Here is an 11,362-nt window from a genome sequence, read left to right as displayed (position 1 = left end):
GACAAATACTCAGTGAGGGAAGCTCCAGGAGCCCCGAAATCAATCACCAACAATCATCACACAACATAGCATAATCATCTAACTTTAACATTCAGTAAATCGAAAGCAATCAACAAGAAACGAGGATAAACCCCGGCGGTGCCAACAATGAGACCACACCACCTAAATCGGTACCCGCGTTCCTCATGTTGTCGCGCGAGAACTTTCATGTTGCGTTGTCTCCACGACATCACGCTGTCTCACGCCTTCACGCAATCAAGTTACCGACATTGGTTCTCGCTTGATCCGCCACCATGTTCATACGTTCCACGTTGTCTCCACGACATCACGCTTTTACGTTACTTCATTTACAGGCACGCCGCATGCCCGCTTCGGCGATGAATCATGTCAACTCAAATGATTGCCACATAACCCAACAAGAAACGATGTAACGCCCGAGACATACATATATGTCATTCCACCACGTTACACCGGCACACATAGGCCTTAAAGCCTTTCTCTTACTCATTTACATCTCCCAATTATAAAGATATCATCCTCTTATAATAATAACCCCAATCAATACAATCATCACATTCAATCCTCAAACATCATTCAACCATATTTTAACAACCTTAGCAATAGATCTATGTTTTTCACACATCAAGCATCAAGATATTTATATATATCATATGTATAGTTATTTATATTAGTAGATCTATAGAAAGTAACAAATAAGGATGAATGATCAACCTAGACACTTCTACCATGATGAGATAATAATAGAAGGAGATAGAGAATGCAACAAGCCCTCACCTTAGCCTAGATCTGCGAGATGAGATGAGAGTTGATGTAGATCTGAGTTCTATGGATCCTTACTAACCAGATCTACAAGAAAAAGAGTTGGTTTCCACCCAAACCCTAGATCAGAAATCAAGAAGAAGAAAGAGATATGAGAGATCTAAAGAGAGTGATTAGGGTTTCCTTATCCTCACCAGTTGCTGGATCTAGAAGAAAAATAGTATAAGACTCAAGAAAACGACGAGAAGGGATCGAAACACGGGGAGATCTCCTCTCCAGTGAGATTACACGGTCGCCGGCGGTGCTCCAATGACTCGCGGTGGCTCCGGTGGTGGTTTGGTGGCTGGCGGCTGCTTTCTCTCCAACTGGGCAGGGCTTCGCTAGGTTTTGAGTCTCTGGAGAAAACCTAAGGGGCTGCCTCCTTTTTATAGAAGAGGAAGAGGAAAACTCTAGGGTTTTCTCTACATGAACCAAATCATCACGGGCCTTGTCACTAAAAATTGGGCTCGGCCTGGGACGTGACAAGCATATAATATGTCATTAGTTAGTGGATTTGCCATGCGAGCGGACATCTTCTAAGTTTTGATTTCTAGTGATAGACGACAGCAAATTATTAGCCTGATCTTTTAACTTATTGAGTTTAGCTCCACCTCATGGGTTTCGACTAAGATTGAGAGAAAGAAGAAAACACATTTTACATAATATCATAAGAAACAATATTGCAAGAAAAAAACGTTATCCTTATTTGTGGTTTTTCGTATTTCTTATATATGGCTTTACTTGCGTTCATGTCAATTTAGTTATAGATAATCTTATACGAAGATGGATAACTATAATCTTTAATATGCTAATAAATGTCGAAAATATAATTAATAAACAGAGGCAAAAAATCCATATATTAGTTAGTGTGTTGTCAATTTTAGTTCCATATATTCTTGGAGAGAGATCGCCGTAAAAATGTAGATGTAGTGTTCTTTTTTTTGTTCGAACGCTAATTTATTATGATATTACAATTATGATATGAGAAATACTATATAGATGATTCGACAACCGATAATACTATTTGTCTTATGAGGACCTATGCCTAACTGCATCACCTGAATTGTCTTATTAAGATCTACGCCTGACCAGATTTATTTGCACCATGCTGAAGATCTCTTATAAGTTTTTCTTCCGTAGTCTGTATAATTGTTTAATAAATCGTTATCTCCGGGACTTGAAACCTGAATTTCCTGTAATCTACAAGAAATTGCATAGTCTGAAATTCGAACCCTAAACATGGATATAGAACCTTTTAAAACTTAATTAATCGGTAGGTTACGGTGCTTAGTGTTCCATTTGTCTAGGCTTTCTTGTCAGTTTACTATTCGAATATTTCCATTTAAATGTCTTGAAAAAAACGTTCCACCAAGATATATCAGTTTTCACCGTTGATCACAATATAAGGCCATGATTATCTCTAAACCGTTTTTTTGGGTTTTTTTTTTTTTTTCTTGATTTAAAAAAAAAAAAAATTTAAAAAGTATTCAACCGTGGACCGCCAAGTGTCAGTGCGACCCGCAAACAGTACCAGAAACAACAAAACTTCGATCCTTCTTTGGCTACTTCTGTGACCGATTTTATCTTTTTGGTGGGGCCACCATCGATATTTTTCTTAGAATCTTCGCCTTAGAAACCGTGATGTTGATGCTCTAAGCTATTAGGCTAGTATATAATATATACACACACCTTATTAAGTTGACTACTTCCTAAATCAACAGAAGACTCTCGAAAGAACATATCCCTAGTATTAATTGATCGACAGTAATATTTGTCTGTATGAGATCACTGTTTTCACAAGTTTCAAATCTGATTCCTACTAACTCTATACTCTACCATAAGAAAGGAAAACACAAACGTTTTAGTCAGAGCGAAAACATTTATGACTGCAGTAGGGTCACGCATAACTCACGTGATTCTGTTTCTTCGCCGGGAAACATTATTGATTCACGATGCTTCATGTCACTATTCTTACGAGTTTTTAAGACAACCAAATAGTGAGTGGCCTATTGAATATACACGAGACGAACTCACCATTGCAAATCCGTGACCGGTAATACCGGTCAGCCGTTCTTTTTATATTTTATTTGTTTAATCAGTTTAAAACGCAGATGGAACAAAATAGTCTAGAATGCCAACAAGAGCTCTGCGGTTCATGAATTATTTTGTTTTGTTTTAACAGTGACTTATTAGTTTGTTATCATTCAGAACAATTACACTTGTGGTCACTTTTTACTGACGAGGAGATATCACGTTATCACAATCTTTCGTAATTACTCCAGCTCTCTAGCTATTATACAACCTATCTTAGATTCTTATAAGATAACGAGAGTAACTAAATGATGAAATTTGGTAGCTTAAATGTAATTATGAACGACCCGAAATAATAAAACTCAAACTAAAAATATATGAACCCCCATCCAATATGTACAAATACCCAAACGGATTATAGATGTCAATATCGAAACACAGTAGAAACTCTGTAAATTAATACTCGATAAATTAATAAACACGATAAACTAATAAATTTTTTCAGTACCAAGTTGTGCCGGCGTAAAATACTACATAAATCAATAAGATAACTAGAAAATTCCATATAAATAAATAGGCTAAGTAAAATTATAAATTAATAATTTTTATATACATAATTTTTATAAATATAAATTATATATTTTATTATTTGTTTATATTCACAGTTGTGTTTATTTCTATTTTTCTTAAGATTTCATAGTATTGTAATGGTATTCAATAAATTATATCAAAACCATATTTAAATTATATAATACATATTTCATATACATCAAATAATATAATAAAACAATATAAAAGTTGAATTTATAAATTTTACTGAATATATAAACATTGAAATCAACTATCTTACTATCTTTTTTGTTTAACAAAAACATTTATACTCTAAAATATAAAAAGGTTTAAAAGATTTTTTTTTTAATTAACAGCTCTATAAATTATTAAAATATTATATTCCCAACTTTAACAATTTATACAGTTTTTACTGTGCCTAAAAACTTGAAAACCCTACGAGTATTCAAACGCACAAGCCTAATCAAGAGCTGTAGCTTTCCATATCAATAAGTTACCAAATAACGTTATTATGATTGCAGAACAGAGTATTTGCGAAAAAGATGCAACACCACCCTAAGGAAAGGCTTATCAAATCAAAATTTTCCAGAGTTGTAAAACAGCTTAATGCTGAGAAAAGAAAATAAATAAAGTTAAAGAGTACAACATCAAAAAAGCTTGAAACCTCCTCAAAGTGTCGAGGGAGAAAACGAAAAGAGAAAAAAAAAACGCCATTTCTTTCTATGTGCCATTGTTCATCAGACTTGAGAAACCCAGCCTTATATAGAACAACAATTATACACATTTGGCATTGTTACAACTCCAAACATCTTTTGATCCACCACACCTCTGCGAGAGAGATTCACTATATCTCAAGTTCGATCCAGTTCTACAAGTCTCTCTTTTGTATAATTATCTCCCGGGTAGGTTTGCCTCTTATTGATAAAAAAAAAAAAAAAAAAGAGCTTCAGGTTGAGGCCGAGAGGCTCTTCAATGCTTCAAGTTGTCCATCGCTCAGTTCAGTCTGACCCATTGGATGGCTTGGTGTGTCGCCATTCTCATTGCTCTTGCGAGACGAGTTGTACACTGAATCAGGCATCACAGAGCTGCGCTTGCCTTCAAAGTAAGTTGAACAGGGAAAATACTCTGTGCATCGTGCTTTCCATCCTGCAATTGTATCCAAAACCCGGCTTAATACTTCTAAACCCTGAGGACCTTAATATCATGGAAGCTTGCTCCGTTCATAAGACCAACCCAAACGCAAAAAAATGAAAATGCAGCTGCAGACAGAGTCATAACGGTACTACTTAATGGGGACATTCATAGTGGAGATATTTAATGCTTACTGGAGGCAGCTTCTGAGTCAAGAAGAACTGTGTCTAGAAGCTTATGAACTGCTATACAGTCTTTGAGTTTCCACTCTCTTGCTAGTCCTAGAGCTCCGTTTCTGCACATGGACAACGATTTTAAACATACGAACAAAACAGAGAGAGCCAGGAACCCTAAGGTCAAGGAACATTACAGTTGAACCACTTCATTGGTTGAGTCTTCAATTATTTTGATAGACTCGGTTTTCTTGCTTGGATCTAAAAGGTACAACATTTCTGCGTACGCAGCTCTGTGCACCAAAGAATCTGCAAAATTGATATGCAGACGTAAACACCTTTTTAAGAAATAATCAGACAGTGTCATACCATGTAATCAATTTGAGACGTACCTCCGTGTCTAGCAAGAAACTCTTTGTTTGCCTCCCCTAGTGATTTATTTTGCAATTGACTACAACGTAAACAAATGGAAAATTTATCACACAATTGATATACATCATCAACAGTAAGATTGGATAATAGTTTTGAGTTGGTCACCTGATTGATGGGCGCTCAGCCTCAAGGACACTCCAACGAAGTTTCTCAGCTTCAGTCGTTGGAGCACTTGTCGATCCTGTCTTGAGAAAGAATTTAATCTGCCATCCAAGTTCAAAAGCATAAACCAAAATGAAAACATGACTAGCTACTCGAAGGGAAAACATTATTATCCCTTCTCTCTTTGCATGATTATGCATTCTTTAGAACACACGAGTAGCACAGATTTCATACCAGTGAACGATGTGAATCAGGGTTCTCCGCGTCCAGTTTAAGCAATTGCTTGACAGCCTGCAAAAAAAAAAGAGAAATGAGACGGCAAAGCCCTTAGGTTACTTGAACAAAGGATATTATAGAAACATGAGCTTGAATATGGCCACTAAATGAGAAATTAGTTACCTGGAATGCAAGCAGAAATTTCTGTTTTCTCATATTAACCTCAAAAGAAAGTAGATGAGTCTCCAAAGAATTAGGTGAATGCTTCTGGAGAAGTCTCAAGTATTTTGAAGCCTCTGCCATTGGCTCTTCCACCTGTACAGATTTAGTTTTCCAGTAAGCTTCTGATAAAGTTAATACTCATAATAAATAATTATGGCCAAGACCACAATACATGAAGCAAACAAAAACCTGAAGTAACTTTTCCCCATGAGGATCTGGATCTACAGGTTTCACATTTCGTTTGCCAGACTTGGAGACAACACTGGCAGTTGATTCTTCACTCTTACCCTCAGCTTCCTGAAACGAAGAAGACCACTCTTAAGCCACCAAGGTGTCAATTCACTCGACAAAACACTGAAAATACCTACTTTCTTTGCTCGGGCTTCTGCCTTTTTCTGCTTCTTGATTTTCTTCTTCTGAGCAGAAGCCAACTTGGACATTTCATCTTCTTCGGCAGTTGATTTCGGAGAATCATGCAATTTCAGGTAGCACCTGAATATCGAGCCGAGAGGCAAATGTGACTACAGTTAAAATGGAATCTACCATGCATCCATACAGTAGTTGGATTACATTTGTGCAACCAAGAGTTTACCTGATAGCTTTGACTGCTGCTTTGTGGAAATATGGGAATGAGTGCAATCGGTCTTGGAACTTAAGCATGTCAACATATGAACGCAAAGTCATCTTTCTTAAGCAGTACGAGTGGAAATCAAATTGATCTTCATGAATGTCAGAATAGTGCTTCTCCACAGCCAAAAACTTCTTAAGGGCACGTCCAAGATCACCCTGACGGAAGTAGCTATCTCCAGATGCCAGGTCATACCTTTTTACGAAAAAAATAAATAAAACAGTCATCAGAAAGACATCTGAAATGTCAATTTTACTTCAGCAAAATTACTCAGTCTTCTAGAGCCGTACCACATGCACTGCATGTCATGAAGATTGTTGATCTGATCCCCCTCTTTTGTAAACAAAACAGCAATTTTTTCAGCCAAGGCCACCTACACAAGAAACGAAGAACTAGTTTTGAGGCCTAACCTCATCGAAGTCTACCCCAAAAATATATTACATGAACAAAACCAAGATGTAAACCTGATTTGCTTGCAGCATACGCTTAACACATTCACTGTTTATATAGCGATCTGCTAAGTCCATGCATCTAGCTTCGTCAGCAAGTGCAGCAGCGGCAGTCAAATCTCCCGCATGCTTCATTATTCGGCTCTGTTGACAGAAACCAGTACAATGGTTAAGAAGAAACAAGAGTCCTCAAACAAAAAGATAATCTGATACATGGTGTGCACAAATCATTCAAATTATGTTAACAGTCGCTATAACTAGATGGATCAAAACTTTACTTTTTCGGTCAAGATACCTTAACGGAGTATAGGTCAATCACTGTCGGCGTATGAGCAATAGCCTCGTCAATTTTACCAAGGGCAACATCATATTGACCACGCTTGTCATAATGCTGCATTATGAAAAGTGAGTATCATGATTAAATATACAAAAATACAACCGAAAGTTATTAGTTATAGTAAGAAATTCAGACAGATAGCAACAATGAACCTGAGCCAAGAAAAACAATGTCCACAACAGAGTTGATGGGGGCTCTTTCACATCACTGCACCAATTAAGAATTAATCATAATAAATGATTAAGCAAATCATTAATTTGATAACATTTCACCGTTAATTTAGTATAAAATAAGAATTTCATAAATAATTCACTTGTATACCTTCCTGGGTAACTTCCAGTAGTCCTAATCGAATTTTCCATCTCAATAAGTAGTTGCTCCAATATATCAGGCTGGGCATCAAAATATACAAAAAAAAAAAAAAACAGTAAAACAAAGTGAAGCCAGATACAAAGAAATTTGCGACAGCATTCTCAAGGACAGAGCAGGGAAATTAACCTTGCGAGGGTGATCATATAGCGAAGAGAGATCAGAAAATAATGAAGGAACACCCTGAGACAACCATCAAGATATATAAGAAGCATGTTCTATTAGAGATTGTGAAACAAAGAGACTCAAGGGCATTAAAGGATACCTTTGTCAACAGAGGTTTAATGTACTTTCCTACAGCCTTCTTAAAACTTTCATCTTGCAGAAAATCCAATGGTATCCTCTGAAAATGGGAAATAGGGAATAACTTAGTATCGCTGAATTTATTTATCAGCACCCACAAAATATCAGAGAGAGCAAAATGGATAACCGGTAAAGGATATTTAAAAATGTACTTTACTACAGGCACTAATCCGCCTTCTCTCACCTTAACAGCGGATGAGCGAGTGTACTGCTCGCTTAAAGACTGGTACAATGCATTTAACTTCTCCATTTGGTCTGACGAATATTGGCCATTTTCTGAATACAGTTCAAGACACTTCTGGAGACCTTCATAATATCTGAAAAGTACAGAAGGCACTATTTCTTTGTTTACCAGAATTATCAGTACTCAAAAAAATATATAGACGCCTTTGAGAGTGTCATAGGAAACAATCGTCAACTTCTAAACAAAAAAATAACGAAGCGGAGCATATAGGCATGAGTCGCGTGTAGGCCTGGGTTCGCGGGTCAACCCGCCCCGCACGACCCGCCAACCCGCGGATCGTTTCTTTTTTTTAGTTAAAATTTTGACCCGCTCAATCCGCAAAGAAATAAAGTAATACCCGCACCCGCCCCGCTTTATTTTGCGGGTAACCCGCGGGACCCGCGGGTTATATTTTTAATTAAAAAAATAATTATTTAATTAGTTTTTCTATAAAATAATATATTTATAAGTAATTTTTTATATTATTTTTTAAAAATTTAATTATTTTAAAAAAAAATAATTATTTTTCTAAAAAAAAATCGAATTTTACAAAAAAAAAGATTTTTTTTTTATTTTTTATTTTATTTTGCGGGTTGGCGGGTATCCGCAAATCAAAATCCACCAACCCGCACCCGCCCCGCAAAAAATAGTCTTAACCCGCACCCGCACCCGCGACTTGATTTTTTCAAAACGCTCGACCCGCACCCGCCCCGCGGCGGGTCAAATGGGGCGGGCCCCGCGGGCTTTGATTTAAATTCCCAGGCCTAGTCGCGTGACAATAGAAGCAAACAACGAAAAATACACAGCTAGACTTGGAAGTGGAAAGGAAAAAAAACCTATAATTGTCGGGGTTAATGGAAAGCAACACCCTGTAGAGTTTCTTGGCTTCTTCTAGACGACCAAGCTTCGACAAGAGAGATACCTCTTGTTCTTTGTAAGACAACTTATCAACCTACATACAACCACAAGAGGAAGGTAAATCCACTATATGCTTGTATCCTATGACCCAGATATATCATTACAATAAGCTTCAAAAAACTTACTATTTTCGACTCTTTTCTGTGCAACTCCTCAAGAGCTTTGTCAAAAGCTCCGCTCTCCTCAAGTAAGGAGACCTGGAAGAAATAGAACCAGTTGAGATTTCTTGCAGGTACACATATCAAAACTGTGCTAATGCCAAATAACAACAGAGGCTTCATGAAACTGTTAATGGCAAGCATGGTTTTCCAGGAATAAAAGCCTATAGAGATAAGAGTCCACGTATGATATTTGTATATTTTTTTCCTGATACCTTGTATAGGATCATTTCAGTGTGTTCACATAGCTCGTTCTCAGGAGGATAATCATCCTCCAGGGTACCTTCAAACGCTTCCAAAATTTCAACAGCTTTAGAAGCACTGGTTTGAAGAAGAAGAAAAAACATGCTTAGAGGTCATGGTGAGCTCTTGTTAAATGAAAAGAAAAAAAAAAGTAACTACCGTTTAGCTGACTGGAAATGCATAAAATTCTACAGTATACTGTTCATTGGTAGATTACTTCCTAAAAGTCTAATGTAATAAGATACATCCCAACAAAGGTGTAGTCCTTAAAATGTACAAGACTACATTTGAACATCAAATAAATACACAAGCGAAGAGTCCAAAGAAGAAGAACTAGAATTCCATTCAAATGAGTAAAGAAAAGGAAAGGAGCATAACATACTTTGAGTTTAAATGCTGGGAGACTGCAAAGCCAATCCAGTTCATTCGATGATTAGGCTTTAAAGTCAAAAGCTGCTGCCTGGTCTCAACAAAACCAGATAAGTCCCGCATTTGTGCCTAGGAATTAAAAAAAGAGTATACGATAAGATTAATTATTGAAAGCATCAACAGAGAGATTAACACTGGAAGGTGATTACACAAAAAAAAAATAACGATAAAAGTATGAATTTGCCATCTAAGAAATTCTGGTAAATCCATTTTCCCATAATTACCTGCAAGAGTGAGAGGTCTCTGAGTATTTCAAGGTTATCAGGATCTATTCTAAGAGCATTTCGGTAGCACTTGATGGCCTCTCTATACTCTCTGTCTGAACGGTATAGGAGACCAAGTACATGCCAGCAAACATGGCTTTTGATGTCATTCTGCACGGAACAAATAAAAGTACAAATTCTATATTACCCTGAAAAATCATACAATGTCTAAGGATTGATGTTATGTTATGATAATCGAAGAGCAACCTTGACTCCAAGCCGAACAAGCTCATATGCTTCAGTTTTGCGGTCCATACAGTTTAGAGTCAGTCCTTTCATCGATAAAGTCTCTGAAAATCACAAAGAATAAAAGAAACAAGTCTTAAAAAGAAGGGAAAGCAAAACAGAACAAATCTCAACTAACAAAAAATAAACAATACAAAGCATCTATCTCCTAAGCTTATTCAGAACATGATCGATCATACGCTACAAGCCTTATACTAAGAAATTAGTTTACATGCTTTTTGCTTCGCTAGGAACAAATAAAATTACGCTGATGTCCAGAGAGTTGCAGAGTGAGAGGGCAATAAGAAACTTAGCATAAAATTTAGAAGAAGAAAAAAGAAAGAGGGTTTAATGTTTAAAGAAAACTCAAAACTCACCGCCATGAGAAGGAAACTTTTTTAAGATGGCATCAGCAGCCTTGAGTCCTTTCTTGTACTGCTTAGTCTCATAAGATTTCTGCATTATAAAGATCACTCAGGATACTGTTGAAAAGTAGATGTGAAAAATAAAAGCTATGCTCAAGTATACTCTTAGTAATATGACTAAAGAGCAATTGGGAGACGAAAAGGGGCATAATCATATGAACAGTGTGATGAATAAGCTTATATATGAAGCGATCAAGGTCACTAGAGTCTAGCAATAGCCTATATAGTCAACGCAGTTGAAGCTAGTAGCTTGATGAGGAATAAAAAGAACTAATCGTGTTCCAATTTTAGCCAGCAGCTAGAAACAACACATCGCATACACCGGAGAGAGCGAGAGAGAGAGAGAGTCGGAACATACGACGATGAGCTTGAAGAGGTTAGCCTCTTTAGTAGGAAGCGAAGCCCCCATTTTCTTACTCTTACTCAAAGAGCTCGCGACGAAGAAGAAGGAATGCCGCACTATCCGCTTCTCAACCCTACGTGCAGCGGAACAAAGAAGACGACACTTTCTTAACCAACAAAAATGGTCTTCAATCTTCAGTTATCATCCCTCCTAACCATTTCGGTACACGTTTCCGGTTTCGATTATTCTCCTCCGGTTGGCATATAAATTAATTAATCCTTTTATATTTATATGAGAGTCTAATAAACCGGAAACAACCTTTCTCGACTCGAACCGAACAAACCGAATAAGCC

The 11,362-nt window shown here is 36.9% G+C and overlaps 1 protein-coding gene across 2 annotated transcripts; it reads right to left on the bottom strand.

Moving 5' to 3' along the window:
- Positions 1-4,163: 4,163 nt before the first annotated feature.
- LOC106354848 (N-terminal acetyltransferase A complex auxiliary subunit NAA15) lies at positions 4,164-11,193 on the bottom strand. 2 transcript variants are annotated; one of them, XM_048761652.1, is made up of 27 exons: positions 11,025-11,193; positions 10,619-10,697; positions 10,224-10,306; positions 9,978-10,127; positions 9,707-9,822; positions 9,297-9,402; positions 9,049-9,120; positions 8,842-8,957; positions 7,967-8,099; positions 7,745-7,822; positions 7,609-7,662; positions 7,432-7,502; positions 7,263-7,317; positions 7,069-7,164; positions 6,789-6,917; positions 6,615-6,697; positions 6,289-6,519; positions 6,065-6,188; positions 5,886-5,993; positions 5,658-5,789; positions 5,493-5,549; positions 5,262-5,359; positions 5,117-5,175; positions 4,922-5,033; positions 4,746-4,846; positions 4,380-4,566; positions 4,164-4,233 (listed from the first exon to the last, which is right to left on the bottom strand). In XM_048761652.1, exons 1-27 carry the CDS (start codon positions 11,073-11,075, stop codon positions 4,179-4,181), a joined length of 2,736 nt encoding a protein of 911 aa, XP_048617609.1. In that variant the 5' UTR covers positions 11,076-11,193; the 3' UTR covers positions 4,164-4,178. The 2 variants fall into 2 exon arrangements, with proteins under 2 accessions (XP_048617609.1, XP_048617608.1); XM_048761651.1 differs by having other exon boundaries at positions 4,164-4,566; positions 11,025-11,192.
- Between the last annotated feature and the right edge of the window lie 169 nt (positions 11,194-11,362).

The sequence above is a fragment of the Brassica napus genome, chromosome C6 (assembly GCF_020379485.1).
Source record: "Brassica napus cultivar Da-Ae chromosome C6, Da-Ae, whole genome shotgun sequence".
Classification (NCBI taxonomy): Eukaryota; Viridiplantae; Streptophyta; class Magnoliopsida; order Brassicales; family Brassicaceae; genus Brassica; species Brassica napus.
Note: the sequence above shows the minus strand (reverse complement) of the source record. Positions and strands in the feature narration are given on the sequence as shown.